Below are 25,793 nucleotides of genomic sequence, written 5' to 3'. Positions count from 1 at the left end.
CTAAGTGACCAGTGAGCATATCATAGACGCAAAATTATGGTGCGAAAATGTTTTGGTGGAAACGAATTATATACCCTGGTGTACACTCTGGTTTTGCAGCGCGTCACCACAACCCTACCACGGCTCGAGGCCGATTATCCTTTGTAATTTCCTAGTTGTAATAGTTTTTGGATATTAATGAGACGGACTGTATTTTATCTCGTGTTTACTCTATTGATCAGTCATGTGAAGCCTTTAATGATGATGAACCAGCAATGTAGTTTTGTACCCAGGACGGAAACGGCGTTGACAAAGTCTCCAGCGTTCCCGCATTACGTCAGTACGGAGTTTAGTGAATTGCTGGTGGCCCAAGTCATCGATAGCCCATAGGCGTGGTCAAAGAAGACTATATCGCGACGCGTATGGGCTGCATCACTCCATGAGATGTATGATTCTGAATATTTAACAATCACCGTAAGGAACACATCATCAGCGCGCAGAGACTAATTTGACAAACAAGCAATTGCTAAAGGAAAACCACAGATACACGCGTAATTTTGGGTGATGAAAATCGTTGCCGATACCCACGGGAGGTAGACTCGTCAGCCCTGATCACCCTTGACTTTGAGGTGGCTTACTATTAGGCTTGCTGTGGACAGTAAATACCAGCCCGTTTTCACCACAAGTCGTGAACTGTGTACATCATTTCAAGCTTTTACACTGAAAGGGCCGATAGGTATCTTTGTACTGGAGGATAACTTTCCCGTTCCCTGGAGTAGAGTCTGCACTTTTGTCCGCTCCAGTCGAACACGGAACACGACGTTGAAACGCCCACATGCGCCAACATCTTTCATCGATGCCATGCAACGCGCGTTCCCCGTCGGTCTCGCTTAGGGAATTTGTTGTTTTCTCTCTGCTGATCGTCACCACGCATGTTCGCCCCTCACCCTTCCCAATATACCCACCCACAACGTACCGGATCTGCATTTGACCAAAGCGGCAGCGCTGGAGGTACATGGGCGCTGGCATTTCAATTTTTTTCCTTTTTTTTTTTTTTTTTTTTTTTTTTTTTTTTGATAAGACTGTAGCCCAGCCGAAACTACGACTACCGCGCACAAATTTCGCCAGCAAGGTACATGGTGCGGATGATTGTACCAAGTAAAGGATCGAATGTGTGTGTGTGATGACGTAGCGCTTCCACGACGCTTCACGTAGGCATCATTTCATAATTTCTAATGACTGAAGCCATTTTTTGACCGTTGCCGCCTCTCAGTTGCCTTGCCCGCTGCACTTGGTAACAATGGTCAGTCGCCCAATTCTGCAAAGCATGCCATAGAAACAACACATGTGAGGGGCATTTCATTCCCACGGACATTGTGCTCCAGATGGGTAGGCAAAAGGCAGCTAACTAGATAAACTCTCGGTACCCCAGGCTTTTACACAAACCGAGGTATTGCTAGGGCCTCGAGGTGCGGGGGATGGTTGGATGGTGGCGCGCAACCTTTGCCAATTCTGGGGGTGGGTGAGAGGTTTGTATGGTGGGGAATCTCTTTGATGTATGTCATGCCCACATCCCCTGCATTGTTGACAGCTCTCCGTTTACAACTGTCTACTCTGCTTGTCGGTGAAAACGACGCCCTGGGCAACTAAATTTGCTTCATTTATGGCATCACCTTCTTTCTTCTTATGAGGGATTGATAAATCTGGGACCTGCTCGATAAAGCGGACAGACATAGGCGCTGCTGCAGGGGTCCTCTCAGACTCAACCAAGTCACCTCTCAGGGTCAAGCACGCTGCAGCCAGTCCGAAACATCATTGCATAGTTACACGATATAATTCACTGCGGCTGGAAGATAGTATTTTGGATAAAATCAGAGAGCTCATAAAAGCCCATCGTCACCATGGCTCAACCGCAGCCCCTGACGCCAGAGCAAACACACGCACTCTTCGACATCCTCACTCATCACGAGACGTACTCTGAAATTGAAGCCTTCAAATCCACGAATGGAGTTCTGACACACGGATACCCTTTCCGCAACAAAGACCAGCAAGCTCGCGCAGCCCAACACGGCCGTCAGGACATTGCGGCGCCGGCACCGACCAGCGGCGGCGGTGGTCTGACGGGCTTCGCGCTCAGCCTCTGGGGCCGATCCGACAGCTCCGGCGTGACGCCGACGCCCTCGGCGCCCGACTCTCCGCGGGCCTACACGCCGTCGGTGGCGGATCTGTCCCTAGGTAGCGACGGCAGTGACGCCGACGGCGACGCCGATGACATCGGCGCACTGTCGGCGCTGCCAGTCATGCAGCTGCTCACCTCGACTTTTGTGATGCGCCTGCCAGCCTTCAAGACCCTCCCTAGAGACTTTTGGGCGGTGCGTGTGCAGGGACTGCTGAGTCGCTTCGCCGAGGCAGATCTTTCGGAGAGCTACGACAAGGGCACCATGGGCGCACGCAAGACGCTAGCTTCGGGATCCGGCTCTGTCATTGAGATGATCTCGAGGGGATTTCTTGGTGGTGTGCCGAGGAAAACTGCCGAGGGTGTGAAGCCCACGACGGATGAGTTGATAAAAAAAGAGTACAATCCAAAAGACGGCCACGAACTTATTCGTGCATGGGAAGATGTTCTGGATGGGCTGGTCTATGGCGACTTGGTCGATAAAATGTACGAATACCTGGCCAAGACGGATAAGCTGGAGGAGCACTCTGCCGCTGTTGATGCATCCAGCAACTATGTCGTCTTTCACCTCGCCGCGCTGCTGCATCACATCTTCGCCCTGAGCCCTGACGGGCAGTACCTGCTCAAGCTTCTGGATAGCGTGCACGGTTTGATCCCGTACAAGATGATCAAGCAGACGCTGCGCATCGGCAACGCCGCTACCATGATCAGCGGCATGATGCGACTTCTGCTGGCCAAGCTCAGCGTCACCGGCCTGACCAACTGGCTGGGCGTTACCCAGAACGACGACGACGGGATGAACCTGCTGCAGAACATCATCTCCATCGTGCTATCCCGGGATGCCAGCGAGTTCAAGAAGATTGTGCAGCGCATCGACAAGATGCAGGCCAAGGACGGCGCGCCGAGCGACGAGATGCTCGAAGCGATACAGGCTCACGCAGCGAGCAGCAAGGCGGAGCAGGAGGCGCGCCGCAAGACGAGCCTCGAGACGAGCGAGTCCATCATTGTGGCGATTCTCAAGGCGCGCGACCCGGCGCTCGCAAGCGAGCTGAGCGAGACCCAGCACACGCTATGCCTCGAGTACTACTCGGCGCTGCTGTCCATCCGCGACCGCGACGCCATCACCAAGGTGCTGTGCCGGCAACCGCCGGATCTCTTCACCAGGGCGCTCAAGGAGGCGGTCGCGGCGTACAACCCCATCATCCGCGTCGTGCACGAGCGCGTCGACCTGGGTGACCACCTGCAGGACCTCCAAGAGTTCATCGCCCAGTTCATCCGCGTGAGCACACCAGATCCCGGCCGCGGCCGCGCCGTCGCCACGGTGGAAGACTACGTCGCGCTGCTCAACGACCACAAGCCGCTACTGCACAAGTTCGTCCATGCCGTTGGCAAAAACTGCCCCGAGGTGTGGCGTGACATGCAAGAATGGAGCAACGCGTCTATCGCGCGCTTCCGGCAGGAGATGGCCTCCCGTGCCGCCGACGGCGGCGGCGCAAACAAAAGGGGGAGTGCCATGGACGAGTCTCTCAACGGGCTTGTCTCCGGGCTCAACGACACGACCCGCGCTACGGTGCTCGCCGCCATCGACGCGCACGCCGGATACCTTGCGACCTTGAAGAAGGGTTCCGATGCGCGTCTGGACCAGCTGGCCTCCCAGACGAAGAGCAGTAGCAGTAGCAGTAGCGGCGGCGGCGGCAGCACCAGTAGCAGTAGCAGTAGCGTCAAGGGCGGTGCCGACAGCTGGGGTCCAGGCATCTACCTCGCCCGCTGGCAAGACATCCTCGACGACACGCTCATCACGCCGGACAGCGCCGGGCAGCCGGCGGCCAGGCGGCGCGGCGCCGACGTCCGCCATCTGGCGACCCTCGGTAAGACGGGCGTTGCAGGTGGCGACCTCGCGGCGGAGCAGGCGGCCAGGGCGGGCCGGAGGACGGTGCCGAGGGCGCCGGACGTGGCGGTCGTGGTGGAGGAGCTGGGCGATGCGTTTGGCGCGCTGATGCAGGCGGTGAACATGGAGCGCAGAGTGTTTGGGAAGAAGTAGATGGAAATCTATGTGTACATCAGCCGAGTGTGTGTGTGTGTGTGTGTGTGTATGTGTGTCGAGAAGATCTTTGTGTTTGGCGTTTAGTCTATGCGTCGTTGCTGCCAATTTATTACTCCAAGTCAAGCGTGCTGCAGGTACCCAGTTCAAGCTGCATGTGTGTCTCATACAAGACCAGAGCATGTCTCTCGCCCCAGATCTCAATGGTCTCCCCTTTTGATTTGATTTTCTGGTATGCAATTCATGTGTAGAGGCTGGCCGCCTGATTGCATGTAGAGGCGAGAGGCGCAATCGCCGACCTGGAGCGTAATGCCGGCAGCAGCAGTTGGGACACCACTACAATTGGAATACCTGGCAGAACGAATTCGATTCAGAATAAACACATTATTTATATTACGTATATTATTTGTCATATTACGAGTAGATTGACAATTCGAACCAGACACTCTGCGTTCAACCTAATCAAAATGATAAATATACCCAGTATATTCATATTCAATGCTCGAAACTGGGAATCATGTGCCCTGGTGGCAGTTTTGTGCCGTTAGTGCGTGATTATAAAGCGTCATCTTTGCCAGTGTTTCTGATGAGAATTTCCATCGCTCGACAAAATTCGGACAACCACCGTGGACAGGGACGGGACATGTCCGCGCACAGTTAGTGCACCACGGCAAATTTACATACAAAACACTAACAGACTTTTATACTTCTTAATATCTACTCCTCTAGTTAGAACCAAGTTCTAAAATAAATCTTAAAATTATTTTGATATTCTTTTTTAACTGAAATCTCTTTAATGTCTTATAGTATTATAAAATAAATAAATCAGATTTTTAAAAGATTTACTTGTACACTCATGTCGTGTTTCTTTTCGCTTGTCAACGTTACGTCCGGCACCATCTACATTGACGGAAAAGACATCACAGCCATTCCCAGAGACAAGCCGCACGCCGCCTCCGTCACCATCCCCCAATAGCTGCTTATTATAGCTGGAATGGTCCGCGATAATCTGTTGCTTGGTTCTCCTCGTCTTTCCATAGACGAAGCTATTGCGCCGGTGCTAGAGCAGCTAAGAATAGGGGAGCTGATCCACGAGCACGGGGGCCTGGATGCCTGCATCAACTCTATCTATCCCCTTGACGGAGAGTCAGCGACAACTTTTATGCATCGGCCGTGCCCTACTTCAGCCAGGAGATATTGTCATTGGACGAGCTGACGAGGGGTTTTGACGAGAATACGGGGCGACTGGCCCAGGAGCTAATTGGGGAGGCTTTCAAGGGGAGACTTGTCCTATCAGTGGCACACAAAATCGATAAGTACTACTATCGATTCGGACTTGCTTATTGTCGTGGACCACGGCCAAGTAGCAGAGATAGGCCCTCCCAAGGAGTTACTGGTACTGCAAATGGAGGATAAATTCTACGAGCTGTATCAATAACGTTGTTAGTCTCCCTCAGAAAATTCTAGAAATTGCATGTTTTTCCCTAATATTTAACCAGCGATTATAATTTACACTTTGTATTTATTCTTTTTCATTTCCACGATACAAATTTTCCTATGCAAGGATTACGATTGACATGACATGGCGTATCCGTTCTGGTACGGCCAATACATCTGCTTCCGTATCTAGCCACCATGTCTTCCAGCTGCTACCGCGCCGTGACCGGTCCGCGGTGGCCTGCGTCGGTGGCCAGACTAAGGGGTGGTTGGCCATATCAGGCAGGCTTTCGTCGCAGGGGTGCTCGAGGGTTACGGGCACGACATCATAACTAGCGATTAGGAAACCAAAATTACCAAAGATTGCGACTAAATGTCTTGTTGCGCGGCTGGCCTCTGCGTCCATGCATCATTCGTTGCCTCACCTGACCGCCGATCATACGCGTAGCTGGGTTCTTGCATTCTTGACAGAGACACCAAGTGAATCAGTTTTCTTTTTTTTTAATCAAGTATATCATTATTCAGAGAAAGATTTGACATCGATAAATTCAATTTTAGTAGTTGAAGACAGGGGGGGCCAAAGTTTAAATTATGGGGGCCCTTGAGAACAACATCGCTCTCTTATATGGGCGTGCTGTTTTATGGCATCCCTTTCCAACAAGGCATATCCTGCAGAGCTAGGTGGGATTCCCAGAGATTGTTATTCGCCCAAGGATTCGGGGTTTCTACTGCTTGCACACAGAAATCCTTTGGGGTCTTCTGCGACTACTGCTCTACAAAGGTGGTGCTTAACTTTGGAGTGGCGGCAACTCACGCCGACTCGTGGAACATTTTTAGAGACATTATTCATTGCATGCATACGTTTCTGCCTTACAAAGAGAGACCATCAACTGCAGAGTAGACATTGGTCAACGATTGGCAGAGCTGTAAAAATATCTTTATTCATTCGTTAATTCGTCAGAGGTTGTTGCCACGCCAATTGTGCTAGAGAATTTCCAGCCAAACACCAACGTCCTTGGCAAGGTGTTTTCTTCATCTCATTTTACTCAAACTTATAGCCAAGTTTGGTACCCGACACTTTGCCCTCGCGAAGTAGACTCAGGCCTTCGGCCAGCCCCTCGAGTCCGCCTGCGAGCTCCTTGATGGGAATGGGCTCCAGCTCGCCCACAATCGAGGGCAGCAGGGCATAGAAGCGGACCAGCGTGGCTCGGTCCTCGGGATCTGCGGGAAATCTGGGCCCCTGGGGCGGGAGGATGTGGAATTCGCGCCCGAAGAGCGTGTACGCGAGGATGTGCTGGATCTTGACGTCGCCAATCTCGGGAGCCTTGGGCGGCAGCAGCACGACGACAGAGCCGCCAGGCTGCAAGACGCTGGTGCAGAACTCGGTAGTGCCGTTCTCCGAGATGCCGTCAAACGCCTCCTTCAGAGTAGGGTAGGCGGCGCGGATGTCGGCGGCAGCCGTGGGCGACTTGTAGTCGAAGACGGCGTCGGCGCCGTGGCGGCGCACCAGGTCAAAGTTGTGTGGCGAGGCCGTGGCCACGACGGTACGGCCGGCAAGTTTAGCCAAGCGTGCAGCGTAGAGGCCTGCACCGGTGGACGCGGCGTACACGAGGAAGGGCTCGCCCCCGGTGGCGGCCGGCGCGGCCGAACCGGGCCAGGCCAGGCCCAGGTGCTTGTTGAGGCCCAGCACGGCCGTGGTGGCCGACACGCCATACGTGGTCGCAGCGAGGTCCGACACGCCTTCGGGCACCTTCCACGCCAGGTCGGCATCGATCTTGAGGTACTGCGCGAAGCTGCCGCGGTCCGGGTACAGCCCGCCGTGGACCCAGCCGGCGACGCGGTCGCCAACCTTCCAGGCGCCGGCGGCGGCGCTGCCGGCACCGACCTGAGCGACAACGCCGGCGTAGTCACAGCCCACCACGGCACCCTCCGGCGCGATCAGATCGATATGCTTGAAGTCGGTGGGGTTGAGGGCCACGGCCGTCACCTTGACGAGGATCTCGGTGTCGGTGATGGTCGGCACGGGCACGTCCTTGATGGTAGCGCCGCGGCCCGGCACGGACGACGGAGCTGAGGCGTCCGGGGCGTCTCGGACAGCCACAAGGGCCTTCATGGTGGTCGGGACGGCAGCCATGACGTGTATTTGTATATTTAGGGGGGTGGACGGTTGTGTGGGTAGCTTCCCGACGCGATACAAGTGGTGTAAGTCGCGATGGTAATGCGAGAGACAGTGCTACACTAGCCAATAGAGAGGTGATAAAAAGAATGAAGACAACATTTCGAGAGGAAACAGCAGTTGGGTTGGTTTAAATAACCTCCAAATGTCGAGCTGGAACCGCAGGTCTAGGTTTGTCATCAGCCGATTGTGTGATGTTAACACCGCCCCTTGTCTCCGTCATTACCAACCGGCGGCACACTCTGACTGGGTTTTGTCTAGTGATCCGGTGTGGACAAGACTGTGGAGCCTAGCCTCGGCAGGGTGGGACTTATGTTCGTGATGCGCATGTTGTATTCCGTTTTGGCCAGTTGGTCGGGTCATTTCTAATTTCTATCAGAGCCTTTTCTCTTCTATTTGATTAGTGAGCAGGGACTGTTAAGCAGCCAGTCTATACTTCCACTACCGCTGATGCAGCTGCAACACATCGACAATCGACACCCTCCTGCCCTTTCCCGTCCTTGCAGTGTAAAAAAACAAAATCAAACCGGGAGAGAGGCCTTCGGGTATCCTTGAGAGTTAGTTGTTGCCGTGCCAAGACATTGACACGACTTTAGTGTCTGGGGTGGACGCTAAAGCCGAAGCTTTGCCGACCGGAATCGCCGAGATAAGTGGGTAAAAATGAGGCCATGAGGGAAAGCAGGGGTAGCTCCTCGACTCAGACAGTTGCTGCAGGCGTTGATGATACTCCATACTCTCTGTCTGGTAGCTCTCAACGACGACTAGGTCAAAAGTAAGTCAGACTCTGTCCGCGCGCGCCGAGGCGACTTTCCTGAGCAATTTGCTGACTAAGGAACCAGGACACCAACGACAACGGCGGTCCCGCCGTCGGATGGAAAGCTGCCGGCACTGAGCACGAGCTGATATATCGAAACCTGCGCCAAATTTAGAGCACTACATGTCGGGTCGGGTGGCAAGATGCGCGAGTTTATGGACTATGTCCACAGCGCATTTTACGAAGCCACGGGCTGGTCCCGAGACAATTCGTACGCGGCGCTGAATTCCACCAGCGATGGTAAGTTTGCGAGGCGGCGCGCGCCGCAAAGCTCGGCGGGCTACGGGAGGATGGCCAGTTGTACTGATTGAAACCCGGACAAAACAACAGCTCTCTTGAATTTTCCGACACCGCGCGGCTTGCGCCTTACCTTGTCCGCCCTCGCGAGCCCCAACTTTGCCACGTCCTACCAGCTGGGCTCGGTCGGCGTCGTCGACGGCTCCATTGCGTACCTCTTTTCGTCGGTGCCGCTGCGCGTGCTCCTGACGCCGCAGTCGGAAAAGGTCGCGCTGCCCGCGCTGCTGCGCTCCTACCGGCCGCTGACGCCGCTGCCGCCGCTGCTGCCGCTGCCGGGGGGCGGCCTTGACGGCACCGACACGCAGCCGCCCCAGGCATCGCTGCTCTACGGACGACTGTACCTGCCGCAGTCGCAGCTCGAGGGGCTCGTGGTGAAGCGGCTCTCGCGACACCTGCAGGTGCAGTTCAGCGCCGTGTCGGGCCAGCATCTGCGCAACGGCGGCACGACGCTCGGCCTCGCGCAGTACGACGTCGGGAGGTACGCGATCGAGGGACTCGCCTCGTCCGACGGAGGGCTTCTCGGACTGCGGGGCGTATACAACTTTGGCGGCGACGCGGAGGAACATGACGGTGCCATCGCTATCGGCCCGGACGGGCCCGACGAGCCCTTGACGACAACCGCTGCAGGCAAGACGACGACGACGACGGTGACGCCGACAACGATGCCATTGCCCAATGGCGACAAGGAGCGCATCTACGGGCGTTTCAGCACGGGCGCGGAGATTTACTACGGGACGCTGAACAAGTCGGGCGGCATCAGCCTGGCGACGCGCTTCGCGACGCTACCATCACACAAGGGCACGCCGCTGGCGGCGACGCTGACAATCAACCCGCTCATGGGCACTATTGCCTCAAGCTACTCGGTCGTTGCGGGCCGGCACTGCAGCCTGGCGACGCGTATGGAGTTTAATGTGTTTAGTTACGAGAGTGCCTGGGCCGTCGGCATGGAGCTATGGCGGAAGCCGTTTGTGCGACCATCGCCGGACAGGCCAGCGGAGGGTTCGTCCCCGTCAACTCCGTCACCACCGCACGGCGAGACAATCAGCGCTCTTCCGCGGGAACGTAGCTTCAGGGCCAAGATGGAGTGGCGCTTAGACGGGCCATTGGGAGCCGAGGGGCCAGCGCTGTTACCCGATTCGGCAGAGGACAAGATTGGTGTGGCTTCTGGAGGCTCCTTGGCGGAGTTACAGCCGCGTTCCCCGCGCCAAGGGCCGGAGACGATGGCAAGCGAGGCGGAGCCTCACCAACCGGGGTGGCAAGAGCATGAAGAATACGCGGGGGTCTTGAAGGCTCGGCTCGACCAGAATCTACGCATCGGCCTACTGTGGGAAGGTCGGGTCAAGTCGTTACTGTTCAGCTTGGGGAGCGGCATCGATCTTCGACACACAGACAAGCCTTTTCGCACGCTGGGTCTAGAAATTCAATTTTCGTCCTGAGTTGAAAAGAATTGAAAATAAAAGGCAAGGTATGGTGTTGAGACGAAGTCATGTCGAATGGATCATCCTACTCGGAAGCAAGCTGGAAGGCATTGTTTGGCCCTTGTCGACTGCCATGCATACACACACACACACACACACACACAAATACTGGCGCGAAAATTCGGCATGTCTTGGATGGCACCGATTGCAACGACGAAATGTTTGCGTTGCATGGCTTGCGTGCCCAATGAGTGCCCCAATCAACACACCGAGAAGAAAAAAGGGCCACGGGAGCTTTTATAATTTATTTTCTTCGAATTTTTACCTTTGTGTTGCACTAAACATGCGGCTTTTTGCACGACACCGCGGCGACTTTTGTCTCTGTGGGACAAACAAGGCTACGAGTACTCGCCAAGCCGGGTGCCCTTGCATGTACTTACGTATATACTCCACTAATGAATAGATGTATAAAAGGTCGTAAGCGACCGCGAGACGGTACTCGTTCTTTGTTGTCGGTTTTCCCTCAGTTTTCCCTCAGTTTCTCCGTACTCGTTGTGATGAATTGGTGGCACAGTAATCTTATCTAGAAGCGTTTTGGAAATTGCGCCATCCCGATAGGCCGAGCGATAGTAAAGCTATAGGGAGGACGGCAAAACGGGTAAGAAAAGCAGCAGACCTAGCGCCACTAGAATTCTTTTCGGCAACGTCTTGGTTGGCCGGCTTGAGTCCTTTTTATGGACGGTCAGCGGGCGGGCGCACCTTGATGGCTAGATGGTGATGGAGAGAGTCCGCTTCTGGGCAGCGCTTGCGTTTGCAGGTGAGAACCCGGATGGGCCAATTTTGGTTGTTGCGGTTGCTGTGAGTGGCTGCTTTCGTGCGCCACCGGGCGGGTCGGTGGCTGCAACGAGAAGTGTGGCGCCCGGGACCCCGCTGGCTGGGGCGCGGGCCAATCCCTGCCGCCATATCAAAGCCTTGCTTGGGAAGAGAGAGAGAGAGAGAGAGAGAGACAACATGGCTTCTATTGAGTTTGCTCTCGGTCGCTTGCATCTGTTTGAGCAAGTCTTGCCGAGCATTCGAAAATTGGCATAGACCTGCCCTCCCAAGAACATCCATTCAGCGCAGTTACGATTATGGTTTGAGCTAGAGTTTGCAAAGCCGAGCAATATTATGGGAACAGACAGGCGCTCTCTCCTTGCACGGACATCCACGTTCACACCCGCATGTTGGCCGCCGACTTTGCCTGAACGATGCGACCTTGGAAACTTTAAGCAGCTCGGGATCCCCTTGAATGATTCGCTTGGCTGCCACGTTCTGTGTTTCGCACGAAATTCTTCGCGAGGCTGGCCCATGTCTCCCCCCACACCAACCCCGGGTGACTCGTGAGAGCCTAATACGGAAGAAGCCCGTTGTTTCTTATCGTTTCACTTTCCTGCTGGGTGACAAAGGGCGACCTAAAAAAAGAAGATGAAGATAAAAATAACGTGAGAAAAAAAAAAAGCTCATGCTATCAGTCTGATGCTGACTCGTAAACTCTTTACTAACCAGTACTTAAGTAGTGCGCAAGGGGAAAGGAAAAAAAAGGTTGGGTGGCCCATCAAGGTTCTCACTTTAGCACCACCAACCAGATGCCGCATCGGCTACCCATCACCGGCTCGACAGGGTGACTGCTTTCGGTCGTATTTTCCTGTTCCCCCGTATTATTACTCTCTGCTCTCCCCCGTCCCGCTAATCATCCGACGCCCACTCATCGTCTCGGCATTCTTCATCTTTTGGGCTTGCATATTTTTTTCTTTTTTTTTTCTCTCTCTTCATCTCGCATCTCGTCTTCATTTCTTCTTCTCCCCCCCCCCTGTTACAGTACAACGACAAAAACGTCTACTAGTTCAGGACATCGCCGCGCTTCACGCCGTCGCTTGTATAATATCCACTGCGACTGCACTACTCTGAATAGTCTCTTCCGGGGTTCCACGTCCAATTCACCATCTGTCGCTTGCAAAATACGACTTTGCTTGCACAGCAGCAATCTAAGCGCAAAAGTATAATACTTACAGCCCTTGTCCGCCAAAAGGAGCTCTCGTGTCTCTCGCCAAGTACTGTGCGCTGCGCAGCATCGAGCCTCATCTCATATCATCTCACACGCTGCAACCACTTGGCAGCGCCGCCCGCCTCTTGGCACACTCGCCAATCGTGCATACTGCAGCATTGGCAAGGGATACTGCATTGCCGAGCCCATTGCCAAGTCGATTCGCCAAGTCGATACGGCATCTTTGAGCCGGATTCCCACCATTCATTTGACGGACGAACCACTTTCATCCGCTGCCGCGTGGCTTCAGTAATATACATTTCTCCCAGTAAACCGGTCAAGTGGAACTGATCCCCAGTCAAGTGCCCTTGTCTGCGGCCATCAAGGTGTTTGAGCTGAGAAACCTGCAGGATTTTGCAGCTCACGCCTCATCCGCCCTAGTCGCCTCGTCCGGCAGTACCCTCCCCCCTCCTCCACTCATACCACCCACCCTCCGGGCACCCGTCTTCCTAGACAAGGTATAATAGCAGCATACCCTGCGGTTTGCTGCTGTTCTTTCCTGTCAGAGCATACCACACCAAGAGGACCCTTCCTCATCCCGCCGTCAACGTTATACATACACGCGCAAGCCAAGCCACCGCATCGCATTCCAGCACAATGGCCGACACCGACGCCCCAAAGGACTGCAACGGCGAGGCCGTCGATGATACCCGCCGTGGCCTCCGTATCGGTGCCATCTTCATCATCCTGGTCGCCTCTCTACTTGGCGCCTTGGCTCCTGTCCTGCTGGCTCGTCAGACACGCATGCACGTTCCCAAGTTTACCTTTTTCATCTGCAAATATGTTGGTACCGGTGTAATCATTGCCACGGCCTGGATGCATCTGCTCGATCCCGCCATCGATAATTTTAGCGACGAGTGTGTCGCTGCTCGTGTCCCCGAGTACCCTTGGGCTCTGGCCATTGGTCTCATGACCATCATGACCATGTTCCTTCTCGAACTCGTCGTGACCAGCTTCCACAGGGACGACGAGCACAGCACCGCCAATGCTTCCGACAGCGAGGGCCCGTCAATGGATCATATTGCCAAGAAGCGCCCAGGCGTCGCGGACGCGGATGCGGAGTGCCCCCACGGCCCTGATCTGGAACAGGCTGCTGGCATCAACCCAAAGAGTATCCCTGGCCGCCCCGATGACATCAGCTACCCCCCTGGTGGAGAGGATCATCTAGCCCATGCTCAGTCTCACGATCAAGGCGATCTTGGTCTTGCTGGCCAGCTAACTGCCATCTTTGTGCTCGAGTTCGGTGTCATCTTCCACAGTGTCTTTGTCGGTTTGACGCTTGGTACCACTGATAACCTTGTCGTTCTGCTCATCGTCCTCGTCTTCCACCAAATGTTTGAGGGTCTTGGTCTTGGCTCCCGCATTGCTACGGCCCCATGGCCCAAGAATAAGCAGTGGCTTCCCTACGTCCTTTGTCTGGGCTTTGCCCTCTCAACTCCCGTCGGTATTGCCGCCGGCATGGGCGCCAAGCCCGCCAACGCCACTGACCAGAAGCTCACCAACGGCATCTTTGATGCCATCAGTGCCGGTATCCTCATGTACACGGGTCTCGTGGAACTGCTCGCCCACGAGTTCATGTTTAACCCTCACATGCGCCGCTCTCCACTCAAGATCCAGCTCTTTGGTTTTGGCTGTATCGCTTTCGGTGCCTTCATCATGGCCCTGCTTGCCAACTGGGCATAATATACATACACAGACTGCATCACTCGTCAGCAAGACTGCACTATCGTGCAGCTTTGTGAGCGACTCATTCTTGAATATTGGTCTTTTCGTTTTTATGCATTCAAATCATTATATACCACGGGTTGATAAAAGGCAACGGGGGCTTAAAGGTTCACTGTTTTTTTTGGTGTAGATTATAGCGCACTAGACTTGCACACAGATAATTACAACATGTTCTCGATGCATGCTCGGTTTTATGGAAATTAATTTGATAGGCGCGGGATGAAATGAACTGCCACATCCGTTGAGCACAGATGCAAGCTAAATCCGTACTATTGCCAGACCCACTCAAAGATCCGTATACAGTGTGAATAATAGCAATGCAAAAGCATACTGTCTCTTAGTCAGCATCTCGCTTCCACTCCAAAACCACAGGCAAAACCCGCTAGGGCCACAAACCCTAGCGTCGAAAAAAAAGTGCCCCAGTGCTTCCTAATACTATCACGAAATCGACTCGGCGCCTCTCCTCCCACCCCAACCACGACAACCTCTTCCATACCGACCTCATTCTCCCTTCACCCCCCCTCAAAACCACCGACAAAATGGCTGGCGGCGTTACTGTTCGCGACGTTGATGTAGGTACCCCTTGATTTATCCTTACCTGCTCTTCTTTTCGCGGGCAAACGTCTCTGCGACTGGTCGAAAGACTCAGAGCAAGATGACGCACTGTCCTGCGAAATAGACAAGTGAGGGCTGCCGACTCCCTCGTGATACTGCGCACCTCATCGCTTGGAACCTCGAACGATGAAGAGTCCCTGGACCGGAAACAAGACGAAAAGAGAAAACAACTTATATTTATACTCGAATCATGGAGGGAAACAACATCCGAAACCTCCCATCTTGGGACCGAACGCGACTGGCAGAGCTGGTGTTGGCGGAAGCGCTTGAAGTGAATGACCATTGGAAGGAAATAGAGACTCGCTGCGATTGACAATTGCTGCCATGGAATACTGGCTGTCGACCGCCGTTTGTGTCTTTTTGTTCCCACTGCGCCGCTCGTCCTTGCTGCATCCCCCCAACACCGTCCGATCTCCTTGCCCATGACCAATGTCCTGGAGCGGACTGCCGACTCCCACCTACTTGAAATACAGAGCTGCGGAGCCGTTCACCACGATTGATTTCGACGTACTACATATACATTTGGATTTTCTTTTCTGAGGAGCAGGCGCGAGGGAGTCGCAAGACTTCTGAAGACGGAATATTTGCTAATGGGTTCTTTTCTCTCTCGTTCAGGCGCAGAAGTTCATCACTTCCTATGCTGCTTTCCTGAAGCGTCAGGGCAAGCTGCCCATCCCTGGTACGTCTTCTCTTTTCTTTTCGTTGCCACTCGGGCCGAACGTCTGCGCGGGAAAACGAAACAACTACGAGATTGGGCCATGACTAATACAGACTGCGCCGCACAGGTTGGGTTGACACCGTCAAGACCGGTCCCTCCAAGGAGCTGCCCCCCCAGGACATTGACTGGTTCTACGTGCGCGCCGCTTCGGTCGCCCGCCACGTCTACCTCCGCAAGACGGTCGGCGTCGGCCGCCTCCGCAAGGTCCACGGCACCGCCAAGAACCGTGGTGCCCGCCCCTCCAAGCACGTCGACGCCTCCGGCTCCGTCGACCGCAAGGTCATGCAGGCCCTCGAGAAGATTGGCGTCCTCGAGCAGGACGACGACAAGGGCGGCCGCCGCATCACCCAGGCCGGCCAGCGTGATTTGGACCGTATCGCCCAGACCACCGCCGAGGCTGAGGAGGAGGACGAGGATGACGAGTAAATCTCTGTAGCTCTCGGGTTGTCTTCCTTTTCTTTTTCGCAATGATATTCAGAACGATCATGTAAAATTGAAAGGAAGCACGAGGACGGCACTGGATTGAAAACTATCCGCCCCAAAATGGAAAAAGTCAATTTTTTTTATGGCTCAGTCTCTGGTCAAAGATACTGGGTTGGTCCGCATATGGAATTTGGGCGTTAAAAGGTCATAGATATTTTTGACATGTTTTATGAATGAGATTCCCCTTTTGACATTGGGCCACTCTGGTTGCTCAACAACAATATGCAATCCTCAAAGTGATGTGTGTGAAGTTCATCCTCCTGGTCCACAGTCAGGTGCCATCGTTTACCAAGCAGTCCAGCTCCGTTTCGACCTCTGTCAGGAAGGACACGGGAATCTACAGCCGCCGTTTCCCAGCAGAAGACTTTGTTTTCAGTCGAGCTTGGGCGAGGCATTCTTGTTGCATTTGTGCAGGATGCCGCATCGCGAGCTTCAAGTATCCCCTTGTCATACACAATACCTGCCGTCTTCGGAGAAGTGACCTTCTCTATTCCAGGCCATTTTCGGTAACTGTGCTGTTGGCTGTGGCAGTCACTGTTTCCTATTCATGCATCTATCCAGACATGCTCCAGTTTTTGCCGTTCAAAAAGGTAAAGAGCAAGGTTTGACTGTGAAAGTAGCCACACCAAAAGAAAAAGGGCCCAGAAAATTGAAGTCTGAGCAAAAATGAAACCGACAGAGACAGGATTCGAACCTGCGCACGCGAACGTATTGCATATCTAGTACAGATGGGGTTTACCCACCGTTCTTCGAGTGCAACCCCTTGGGCCACTCGGGCACTCTGCCTTGCGGTTGTCAGCCGGGGTGCTATTGAAATAGATGTTGCTATCGCAGCCAGGATGGGCAATTTGTCGGTATCAAGAATCTGGACCAAGAACAGCTAGACGTACGTGTACGAGTCCGTTGGCCGGTAGGGAGATGAAATACAACGAATTCCATACAATGGGACAATAATTATCGTTGATGTTACCAATTCTTGTACTAAAATGCTTGTGACCATGTCGGGTACGTCTTGTCTTCTTCAAGCAGCTGTCTGATGCTGAGTTGAAGAAACCAACCAATGGACCCAATGGACACAACCAACCGCTCATATGCGCAAGGTCCAGACCAAGAAGCCCGTCCGGTTCAGCCTCATCTTATAACCTCCACATTAAAAGCCCCCTCTCGTACAGACCAGCTATCAGACCGAACCCAGCCTTGCCATCCCAGACTGTGGTCGCGCTTGAGCCGTAGACGGGCTCGACAAACACGTTGCGCAGCCCTCGCTCTTCGCTCCAATCCGCCACCCACGACCGGGCCGGGCCGGTCGGCGCACATGCTCTTTCGCCCGCCGCCCGCCGCCGCCAGCGCCTCGTCATCGTGGCAGACGTGAACGGCTCTTGCCAAACCTGGCGAGGGTCGTTCAGATGCGGGTTGGCCGCCTGATCAGCAGCGTGTCGTCGTCATCGTCGTCGTCGTCCTTGCGCTCGAAGATTGTCCGGCAGGAAACGGCAGCGCGAATCTGCTTCCTGCGCGTGAGCGCCCCCGTCCGCCTCGACGCCGTAGAGGTGCACCCGGCCGCCGCTGGATCGAGGCGACCGCCCAGGGTGCTCTCGTTGAGGAGCGCGAACGCCGTTGGCGAATGGCAGGCGTAGCGACCGCGCGCGCCGACCGGATGCTGTAGTCGGTCGCGTCCAGCGCGAGGTGCAACGACGCTGGCGGGCGGCAAGGGCCAGGTACGTCTCGATGCGGGCGAGGACGGAGGATGCGCGCGTCGTGAAGTAGTGGTCGTTGGAGACGTACAGCTCGCGGCCGCCTCCCAGGAGCTGGATCGAGTTGGGGCTCATGAGCAGCGGGTGCACCAGTGTTGCGGCGTGCGTCGACGCGAACCGGCCCAGGTCAAGCGCAAAGACCTCGATGCGCGGGCCCGCGTGCGCGTGGTTTCGTCACGAAAGAGCGTCGACGTCGCCGCGTCGAAGGCGAGACCCAGCGCGTGGAAGTCGGTGACGTTGGGGAGGCCCGAGCTGACGATCCTCGAGCAGTACGGCATCTTCGCAGTTGCGGAGGCGGTCTGCAAACTTGACTTCCCAGTTCCTCAGAGTGTTCGTCTTTTCTAGCCGGCCTGGCGCGTTGGCAATGAAGCTGGTGTGGACATGGCCGTGTGAGTACAGAAAGGTCGCGAGCGCTGCGACCAGCAATGTGAGCTACAGGTCAAAAAGTCCGTATTTGACCTGCCTCTCGTTCCGTGACAGGAGACACGTAGATAACTGACAATAATTGACCTCATTGCCATTATGACAATGAATGCTGGCAGCGAAATTCACAAACTGTAACCTGCCCGTTGCGTGCCCCCCTTGTCTGGAGATGTCCGCAACAGAGCGGTTGATCCGGAGCCGAAGCCGTCGGGCTTACCGGGCATCGGGTGAGACAGAAAAACTGGCCCATTGTTAGACATGCTTGAAGCCCCTTTGTATGGCCGAGCTTCCCCGCAACTTAGAATAGTACAGACTATAGATGTGTTCGGGGTGGGGGGTGAACAGGTTCTCACAGAACGTGTACTTTCTTTTTTGCCCCGTTTCACCCTTTTCTTTTGTTGTTTCTTTTTCTGCGTATGGTTTTTCCATCTTCATTACTTTTGATATGTAGTAACAGAAACCAATTTATTAGTCACTGGTAGATTACTGATAAGCACCAAGCCTGTGGAACTTATTTCTGATGAGGACTAATCGTTTCCGCGGAAAAAAAGCGATGTTGGGGTGTATGTGCATTACCTAGATTATTTGGGCGTCTCACGAATTGCCGCTTGTTGTCTAGCATCACAACAGTTTACACTTAATATACGGCGCAGTTCTGTCTCGAGCTGTGATATTATACTGCAGATTGTGGCACCATTCTGCGACCGCATGCCGTAAGAATAGACGGACGACAACCGAAATAATCACGCAGACGGGAAGCTGGGCCATTTTTTTTTTGTTTCTTTCTGATTCAATGCTTTATCTGTGGGGACTTTCGGCATATCCTCTTCATCTGAAAGGGTGGTTGGGCTGCTTCTAGTTGTGTCTCCCCGTACTCACTTATACCTTACTCATGGGCCTCTCGAGATGGGGCGGCTCCGGATCGTGATCGGGATGCTCGTTCTGGCACGAACTAATTATAGAGATCACTCGACGATCAACAATCGACGCAACAGCCACAGCAGCAGACGTCATTACGATCCTCCCTACGGCCGTGCCCTGGCCAAACGTATCCGAATTCGTTGTCACTTCGCGTGCTCCTTTTATACATTTCTTTTCCAAGACGTAGCCTACTACAATATGTATCAGTACAATAAGCCTGCATGGTCACAGAGCTAGCTCATGCAGCTCGGTGGGTTGCTGCAGGCCCAAAGCTTGATATTGTGCACTACGACAGCTTCGTGTATCCGCCAAGTAGCTTCAGGTCCGCTCATGAATCCAGTCTGCATATACACTACACCTGCAAGATAATAGACTAATGTCGCTGATAGTAGCTCACACCCTAGGACCAAGGTTCCACGAGGAGTCAGCATGTTCCCCTTCAAAGCTATAAGACAAAGCGATGCCACATCTTACCAGCGCGTCCGCTCCTTATTGCTTCTGACGCATAAATCTTCTCTCGCCGCGCACACAGGAAGCCGTTTGATAAGCTACAGTGGCGAAATTCGACAAAGACTGCAGCGATGACCGTCGACGCTGGCCCCGCGGATGTCTCGGCCGACTGCATCATCGTCGGCGCCGGCTTTTCCGGCTGTTACGCCATGCACATGCTTCGCCAGCAGGGCTACTCGGCCAAGATTATCGACGCCGGGCTCGATTTTGGCGGCGTCTGGCGCGCGCACCAGTATCCCGGGGCGCTGGTGGACTCGCCACCGCCGCTGTACCAGCTCAGCATACCCGAGGTCTGGCAAGGATTCAATTTCGGACTCAAGTTTCCCGACTACCGGGAGATGCAGGCGTACTTTCAGCACCTTGCAAGGGTGCTGGATCTGCGCCACGATGCCATTTTCCAGCACTCCATCAATGACGCCCGATATGACAATGAGACCGGCCTTTGGCATCTCCGGTCCGACAAGGGCCTGCGCGCAACCGGCCGGTACGTCTTTTTCGCGACTGGTACAACCAACAAACCCTACATCCCAGCGTTTCCCGGCCTGGATCGCTTCCAGGGCCGGTTGGTACACACGCATGACTGGCCGGACGATTTGTTCTTGGGGGAGAAGAAGAAAATTGCGCTCATCGGTCAAGGTTCCACCGGCACACAAGTAGCACAGGAGATTGCCAAGCTCGACGCGGATGTCACAGTTTTTGTGCGTACGCCCAACATCGGGTACCCCTTACGCCAGCGGACCGTGACCATTGGTGAGACGGAGCGATGGAAGTCGCGCTTCCGGACGTATTTTCCGCAGGCCAAGACGTCGGGATGGCCCGACTTCATGTTCAACAGGCCGACGGGCCCGTTCCACGAACACAGTCCCGAACAGCGCCGTGCGGTCTGGGAACGGGCTTGGGGAAATGGCGGCTTCGACGTGGCCTTGGGTAACTATCCCGAGATCTACTCAGACAAGGCCGTAAACACGGCATTTTATGAGTTCTGGAAGGAGAAGACCCTCCCGCGCATCAAGAACCCGGTAAAACGGGACATTTTGGTGCCGCACGAGCAGCCGGTGTGGTTCCTGGCCCGGCGCACCGTTCTGGAAGATGACTATTACGAGATGATGGACCGCGACAACGTCACGCTGGTGGACCTGAGACGGTCGCCAGTCAAGGAGTTCACCGAGCGCGGCATCGTCACGGAGGAGACTGCCACGGGCGTGGCGACGTTGCATGAGTTCGACCTCGTCATCTGCGCGACGGGCTACGACTCCGTCCCGGGCAGCCTCTTTGACATGAACATTCGCGGCCGGGACGGCGTCCTGCTGCAGGACAGGTGGCGCAGGGACGGCGTCGCCACGCACATGGGCATGATGGCGCCCGGCCTGCCCAACGCCTTCATGCTGTACGGCCCGCAGGCGCCGGGCGCGCTGAGCAACGGGCCGACCTTTATCGAGCTGCAGGTCGACCTCCTGTGCGGCCTGCTGGCCCGGGCCCGGGCCGACGGCAGGGACGTCCTCGAGGTCACGGAGCGGGCGGCGGCGCGGTGGAGGGCGAGGCTGTACGAGGGGTACCGCGCGGTCCTCGCGAGCGAGGCCTCCTCGTGGTGGGTCGGGGCCAACATCCCCGGCAAGCGGCGCGAGCCGCTGACGTGGTTCTCGGGCCTGCCGGCCTGGCGCGAAGCCTGCGAGGCGAGCCTCGCGACGTGGGACGACTTTGAACCTGCAAAAATGCCCGCCAAGCTATAGTGCTGGAATGAATCGGCGAGAGAGGGACAGAGAGAGGGATTGAAGAGAAGCATCATGATAGTAAATTTGACGAACAAAGATCTGCCTACACCAGCGTCATCTGAAATTTGAAGCCCCTTGCTCTGGCTTCAGCGCCGTTAGAGCTAAAAAGAAGAAGAACAAGAACAAGAACAAGAACAAGAAGAGGAAACCACATGCTTTCCATACCTAGTAGAGGTCGAAATCTCTATCCATCATACAATAGGCTGTATCTTAAACATGTGACATCCTGCAATAAAGCTGGGGATTGATCAACGGCAGAAGAAATCAGCAAATCGCCCCTCAAGGTCTAGCGAGCAACTAACTGCTCATCGTTTTCGACTCGAAAATAGTATTCCAACAAGATTCTATACATGAAAAGAGATAAGCACGAACAAAGTCCATAAGAATACCGCGCACTTGAAGCGTAATGAATTTTTTCGATTCCCTTTGCAATAATCGCGGCATGGGTTTAAGCACGTTTCGAGCAGCCAAGCAGTCGTGCGAGAACAGACCCGGAAAGCAGAAAAGAGCGATTGTTCCTTTTTTTCACCAGCCATAGGCCAAAGAGGGCTACCGAAGGCACATGCCATACGGCCTGGGCGATCGTAGCGGAAACGGAGCGTTTTCGTCGCTTAGATAACCCGAAGAAGCACCGTTATCCTCCTCTAGGTGGTCTTCTTGCAATCTGGACAGGTCCGGTGGCTCGGTGACCGGCGTTGCCGGCAGGGGCTTGTCCACGCGCAAGAGGTGATGCGGCGAGACGAGAGGCGGCGCTCTCGCCTGCGCTGGTTTCGGCTTGTTGTGCTGCTGCTGGTTCGGCGACAGGTAAAAAATGATGCCGTCTTCTTCCCTGGTCCGCGGCGCAGACGACGACACCATCATCGGCGCCGTCCCGGCCGCGTCTCCGTCCTGCGCGCGGCGGGGCGCGCCCGCCGAGTCCTGCCGGGGGTACTGTATCGGCACCAGCCTCTGCCCCCATCGAATGTCGAACCGGACGCCCGTGAGGCGCTCGAGCCTGCGCAGGAACGCGCCGCAACGGTGGCAGTTCTTCCTGGAGACGTGCACCTCAAAGTGCAGGCGGCTGCCTCCTCTCCATCGGACGCGCCGCAGCGCGGACAGGTTCTCGCGGGTCAGCGCGGTCCCCGCCACCGGCATGCCGCCGACCTGTGCCGACAGCTTCAGGAGCAGCATCACGGCGTAGGTGGCCAGCTTCACCTCGACGTGGCCCGCCTGGAGGCTGCCCTTGGGGCCGGACGCGGCGCTCGCCCCGTCGGCGTGCGTCGAGAGGCTGATGCCGAGGACGCCGGCCATCTCCCGTGCCTTGGCGGCCCATCTCGCGTTGCCGAGCAGATGCTCATCGGCGTCGAGCGCGTCTCCGTAGCGGCCGAGGCCGTGGCCGCTCTCCGCCCACGCTAGGATGATGGGTCTCGACGAGGCCGTGACGACGGCCAGGAAGCCGCTTGTCTTTTTGGGCAGGTCTTTTCTGTTGTTCGAGTTTTCCTGTGCGTAATGATGCCGAAACGTCTTTTCGAGATGGCTGCGCAGAATCTGAACGCGAACCGCGCCCGTCTCTTCGTCAATGGTATGTAAGTAGAAGATGCCGTCGGGCCCCTCTCGCAGATGCGGAACAAGAGCCATATTTGTGTTCTGTAAGGAGATTTTGATTCAGTCATTCATGTTATGCAAGCTGGATTTCGGTGACCTCCGAGTCGTCACGAGTGTGAGGTGCCGTTTGCCTCCCTTCGAAGAGCCGGCGGCGTCTTGGAGAATGCAAGCTAGGTATGTACACAAGGAATATCTGAATTCGAGCATAAACTAATAATAATAATGTTCAAAAAGATCGGAATAGAAATATGCAAGTTAAAATGTGGTGTGGAATGAAGAGGCTCGATGTAGGAGGAGTGCTCGCAATGCAAGAACGGTGGGCGATAAAGGTGTGTTGTGATGTGTGCCTGGGTCGACATATGGCGTGTGCGCACTTCACTTTCTAGTCACTTGAAGCTGACCCTGGCTAGTGAGGTCTTCAAAAGCAAATATTTGCTTATTTGAAGCTCCGTGAGATATGTGTGCCGTGTGCCGTGACAGCTGGATAACGACATAACGACAACCTACTCCATCGCCCTGCTGGGAGATCCGTGCACAGCGGCAAGGTGATGGGTGAAGCAAAAAACGAAAACTGCTCTCACGTGGTAGGACATTTCTTGAACATTCTAGACTTGTACCGCAAGTGCGCAGCTGCGTTGGAGAGGACCGCAAAAAAGAAAAAGATGGGGTTCGTCGAGCTTCCCAGCATATTGCTTGTATTTGCAAATCTCAGCCAGCGCGTAAAACTGTAGAGAGAAAGTACTGCACAAAAAAACACGAACCCATTTTGCCCATGCGCCTCATAAAACAAATCAAAGTGTCTTTGACATTCCGCACACCGTGACCCTTCCCGAGGTAGTCCAAAAAAAGTCACGTCTCCATCCATGTCGTGCTCCGTGTGGTGCTCGCTGTCGCCCATGGCCAATATGGCACTAGTTTGCCTTTTCCGCATGTATGGATATCAATTTCCCAGTCGCTTCCTATGCTCATTCCGACAGATTTTGAATCAGAGAGACGTTGTCGCCCTTGAGGAGGATTTGCCCTGTCGCGGTCGTTAGCATGATGCTCACAGCCATGTTGGCCTTTGGTCACACATACCTAGTGATCTCCTCGTCTCCTTGTCGTTAGTCTTGGTGATCTGGCGGACCTCGACGGCGTCGTCGAGAACGAGGTTCATGAACTCATCAAAGCCCTGCAGGTCTGGTTAGTGCCGGCCCGTCACCATGAAGCTGGCCCAACTCACGCGAATCTTGCCCTCGATGCGGATTCCAAGCTGTTCGTAGAGCCAAACGCTAACGGTAGAGTTCTGATACACAGTCAGTAAAGTCCTTGTAAAAACCTTGTATGCACCTCTCTGCCGGTTTGCGATTGCGATTTGTTCCGTAAAGTAGCATCTCGAGCCCGATCAAGGACCACCATAGAGGTTGCCAAACTATCGCCTCTGACTGTTCATTTCGCACATGGCGAAAGTGAGGGCCCTCAATCAACAGTGCCGTCGCTTCGGGCTTGCCACCACGAGAACCACAATCGTGTCGCTCGCATCGCGGGCCAGCAAAGGTATGCCTGCGCATCGATCGCACTCACGGTCTGAAGGAGCTTGAAAATCATGTTACTGCAGCAAAAGCGGTCAGCGCTTCTCTCATAACAGGTGCTCAAGGCATAGGAGCGCTGCGTGCGGGGTGGCTGCCTACATGGGAGGAAGCAAAACGCGGCGTCCGCCGCCACCACGACCCGTCATTTTGGTCTATTCCGTGCACGGTTCGTAGGGAGAGTATATATGGGTAGCGCAAGACTCGGCAATCGGCACGAAAGGGCGGTTTTCGGCGATTGGCGCGTCAATGTTGATGGGCACGAGTTGGTGGTTTGTCTGTCGTTCAAAGCTCTGGACCGAATTGGGTGGTTTCGGCCCGCAGAGCTCACAGGCCAATTTTTTGGTGGAGATTTATTAATCCGGCCTCCGCCTGCGCCAGCTTCAGAGAAAGCGACTGCAGATTTCATCTGATTCAATTCATAACTATGGTTCTGTTCTCGTGTGCAAAAATAAAGAAACCGCAGAGGAGTAAAAGCCTCCGTACTTGAGATTTAGAGAGGCTTCCACAATGCGTAGAGCTACAGGTAACATAACGGGAGCACAATAACGCAATCACAGAGTAGAATCAAGGAGCAGTATTATGTGAATACAGTGTTATATTCTCTTCTTCCTGATAAATGATGCGCTCATCGCGTTTGTGACTTCTGAATAGGGAGAGAAGTTGACGTTGGATGGGACTCGTATCAATTACAACCTATCTGCAGAGCTGTAGCCCGGTTGGCTGAATCGTCTTTGCATACACCGGGTTGGGGGCAAGTCCGAATGAACAGCAAGTCGTGAATCGCAAATCGTTGTCACATTCAACATTCAAAGACTGTAAAGCTTGGTTAGCTCTGTTTACTCCGTCGGTGAAGAACAAAGGTTGAGAAAATCCATAGTCAGATAAAAGGGCGAAACCAATTGCCCATGGTATATCTACATCGTATATTCGGTACGGCGAGTGAAACCATTTCATCAGGAGATGGAAGCATGCAGCAAGAAGTGTATGCAAGAGTAGCAAGTGAGGGCGGAAAAAAAACATTTGTCGCTTACCATGAATCTTAGCATAGAGGCTGATGTTGCTGGTGGCATGGCCCTACATTCGTCACATTCATGGCCTGTCCAGCAGGCCATGCAGAGCTGAGCACAGCTTACCACTTGGCAAGTCTGCGCGCTCGCCTCAGCAGCGGCGTGGTGGCAGACGAGGCTGAGCTCTCAAGGTGATGAGAAGCTGTGAAGAAGCTCTGGATGCAGGAGATTTGCTGCCGAAAAGTTTTAAGCTAGCCTGTCACGTGCACAGCAATGAGGTGTGGCGGTTAGC

At 54.5% G+C, this 25,793-nt stretch overlaps 9 protein-coding genes and 1 non-coding gene across 10 annotated transcripts; 5 read left to right on the top strand and 5 right to left on the bottom strand.

Moving 5' to 3' along the window:
- Nucleotides 1-1,880: 1,880 nt before the first annotated feature.
- V2A60_005653 (uncharacterized protein) lies at nt 1,881-4,196 on the top strand (the record flags this gene model as incomplete). The annotated part of the gene is made up of 1 exon (XM_083256961.1): nt 1,881-4,196. The coding sequence occupies one exon, from the start codon at nt 1,881-1,883 to the stop codon at nt 4,194-4,196; it is 2,316 nt and encodes a 771-aa protein (XP_083113087.1).
- A 2,479-nt stretch (nt 4,197-6,675) lies between these two features.
- Nucleotides 6,676-7,767, bottom strand: V2A60_005652 (chaperonin 10-like protein; the record flags this gene model as incomplete). Its single annotated transcript, XM_083256960.1, has 1 exon — nt 6,676-7,767. One exon carries the CDS (start codon nt 7,765-7,767, stop codon nt 6,676-6,678), a length of 1,092 nt encoding a protein of 363 aa, XP_083113086.1.
- Nucleotides 7,768-8,766: 999 nt separating this feature from the next.
- V2A60_005651 (mitochondrial distribution and morphology protein 10) lies at nt 8,767-10,356 on the top strand (the record flags this gene model as incomplete). The annotated part of the gene is made up of 2 exons (XM_083256959.1): nt 8,767-8,863; nt 8,954-10,356. The coding sequence occupies 2 exons, from the start codon at nt 8,767-8,769 to the stop codon at nt 10,354-10,356; spliced, it is 1,500 nt and encodes a 499-aa protein (XP_083113085.1).
- A 2,662-nt stretch (nt 10,357-13,018) lies between these two features.
- V2A60_005650 (Zinc/iron permease) lies at nt 13,019-14,104 on the top strand (the record flags this gene model as incomplete). The annotated part of the gene is made up of 1 exon (XM_083256958.1): nt 13,019-14,104. One exon carries the CDS (start codon nt 13,019-13,021, stop codon nt 14,102-14,104), a length of 1,086 nt encoding a protein of 361 aa, XP_083113084.1.
- Nucleotides 14,105-14,685: 581 nt separating this feature from the next.
- V2A60_005649 (40S ribosomal protein eS19) lies at nt 14,686-15,905 on the top strand (the record flags this gene model as incomplete). Its single annotated transcript, XM_083256957.1, has 3 exons — nt 14,686-14,718; nt 15,377-15,440; nt 15,547-15,905. 3 exons carry the CDS (start codon nt 14,686-14,688, stop codon nt 15,903-15,905), a joined length of 456 nt encoding a protein of 151 aa, XP_083113083.1.
- A 730-nt stretch (nt 15,906-16,635) lies between these two features.
- Nucleotides 16,636-16,748, bottom strand: V2A60_005648. Its single transcript has one exon. It is a non-coding gene; the product is annotated as a tRNA-Ser (tRNA).
- A 656-nt stretch (nt 16,749-17,404) lies between these two features.
- On the bottom strand, nt 17,405-17,991 carry V2A60_005647 (uncharacterized protein; the record flags this gene model as incomplete). The annotated part of the gene is made up of 2 exons (XM_083256956.1): nt 17,405-17,757; nt 17,832-17,991. The coding sequence occupies 2 exons, from the start codon at nt 17,989-17,991 to the stop codon at nt 17,405-17,407; spliced, it is 513 nt and encodes a 170-aa protein (XP_083113082.1).
- Nucleotides 17,992-19,638: 1,647 nt separating this feature from the next.
- V2A60_005646 (flavin-containing monooxygenase) lies at nt 19,639-21,297 on the top strand (the record flags this gene model as incomplete). The annotated part of the gene is made up of 1 exon (XM_083256955.1): nt 19,639-21,297. The coding sequence occupies one exon, from the start codon at nt 19,639-19,641 to the stop codon at nt 21,295-21,297; it is 1,659 nt and encodes a 552-aa protein (XP_083113081.1).
- A 591-nt stretch (nt 21,298-21,888) lies between these two features.
- V2A60_005645 (uncharacterized protein) lies at nt 21,889-22,956 on the bottom strand (the record flags this gene model as incomplete). The annotated part of the gene is made up of 1 exon (XM_083256954.1): nt 21,889-22,956. One exon carries the CDS (start codon nt 22,954-22,956, stop codon nt 21,889-21,891), a length of 1,068 nt encoding a protein of 355 aa, XP_083113080.1.
- Nucleotides 22,957-23,888: 932 nt separating this feature from the next.
- V2A60_005644 (mRNA splicing protein SME1) lies at nt 23,889-24,640 on the bottom strand (the record flags this gene model as incomplete). The annotated part of the gene is made up of 5 exons (XM_083256953.1): nt 23,889-23,944; nt 24,001-24,094; nt 24,146-24,208; nt 24,487-24,514; nt 24,594-24,640. The coding sequence occupies 5 exons, from the start codon at nt 24,638-24,640 to the stop codon at nt 23,889-23,891; spliced, it is 288 nt and encodes a 95-aa protein (XP_083113079.1).
- Between the last annotated feature and the right edge of the window lie 1,153 nt (nt 24,641-25,793).

Source organism: Cordyceps javanica, chromosome 3 (genome assembly GCF_051103115.1).
Source record: "Cordyceps javanica chromosome 3, complete sequence".
NCBI classification, from domain to species: domain Eukaryota; kingdom Fungi; phylum Ascomycota; class Sordariomycetes; order Hypocreales; family Cordycipitaceae; genus Cordyceps; species Cordyceps javanica.
This window is presented reverse-complemented; position numbering and strand designations above follow the sequence as displayed.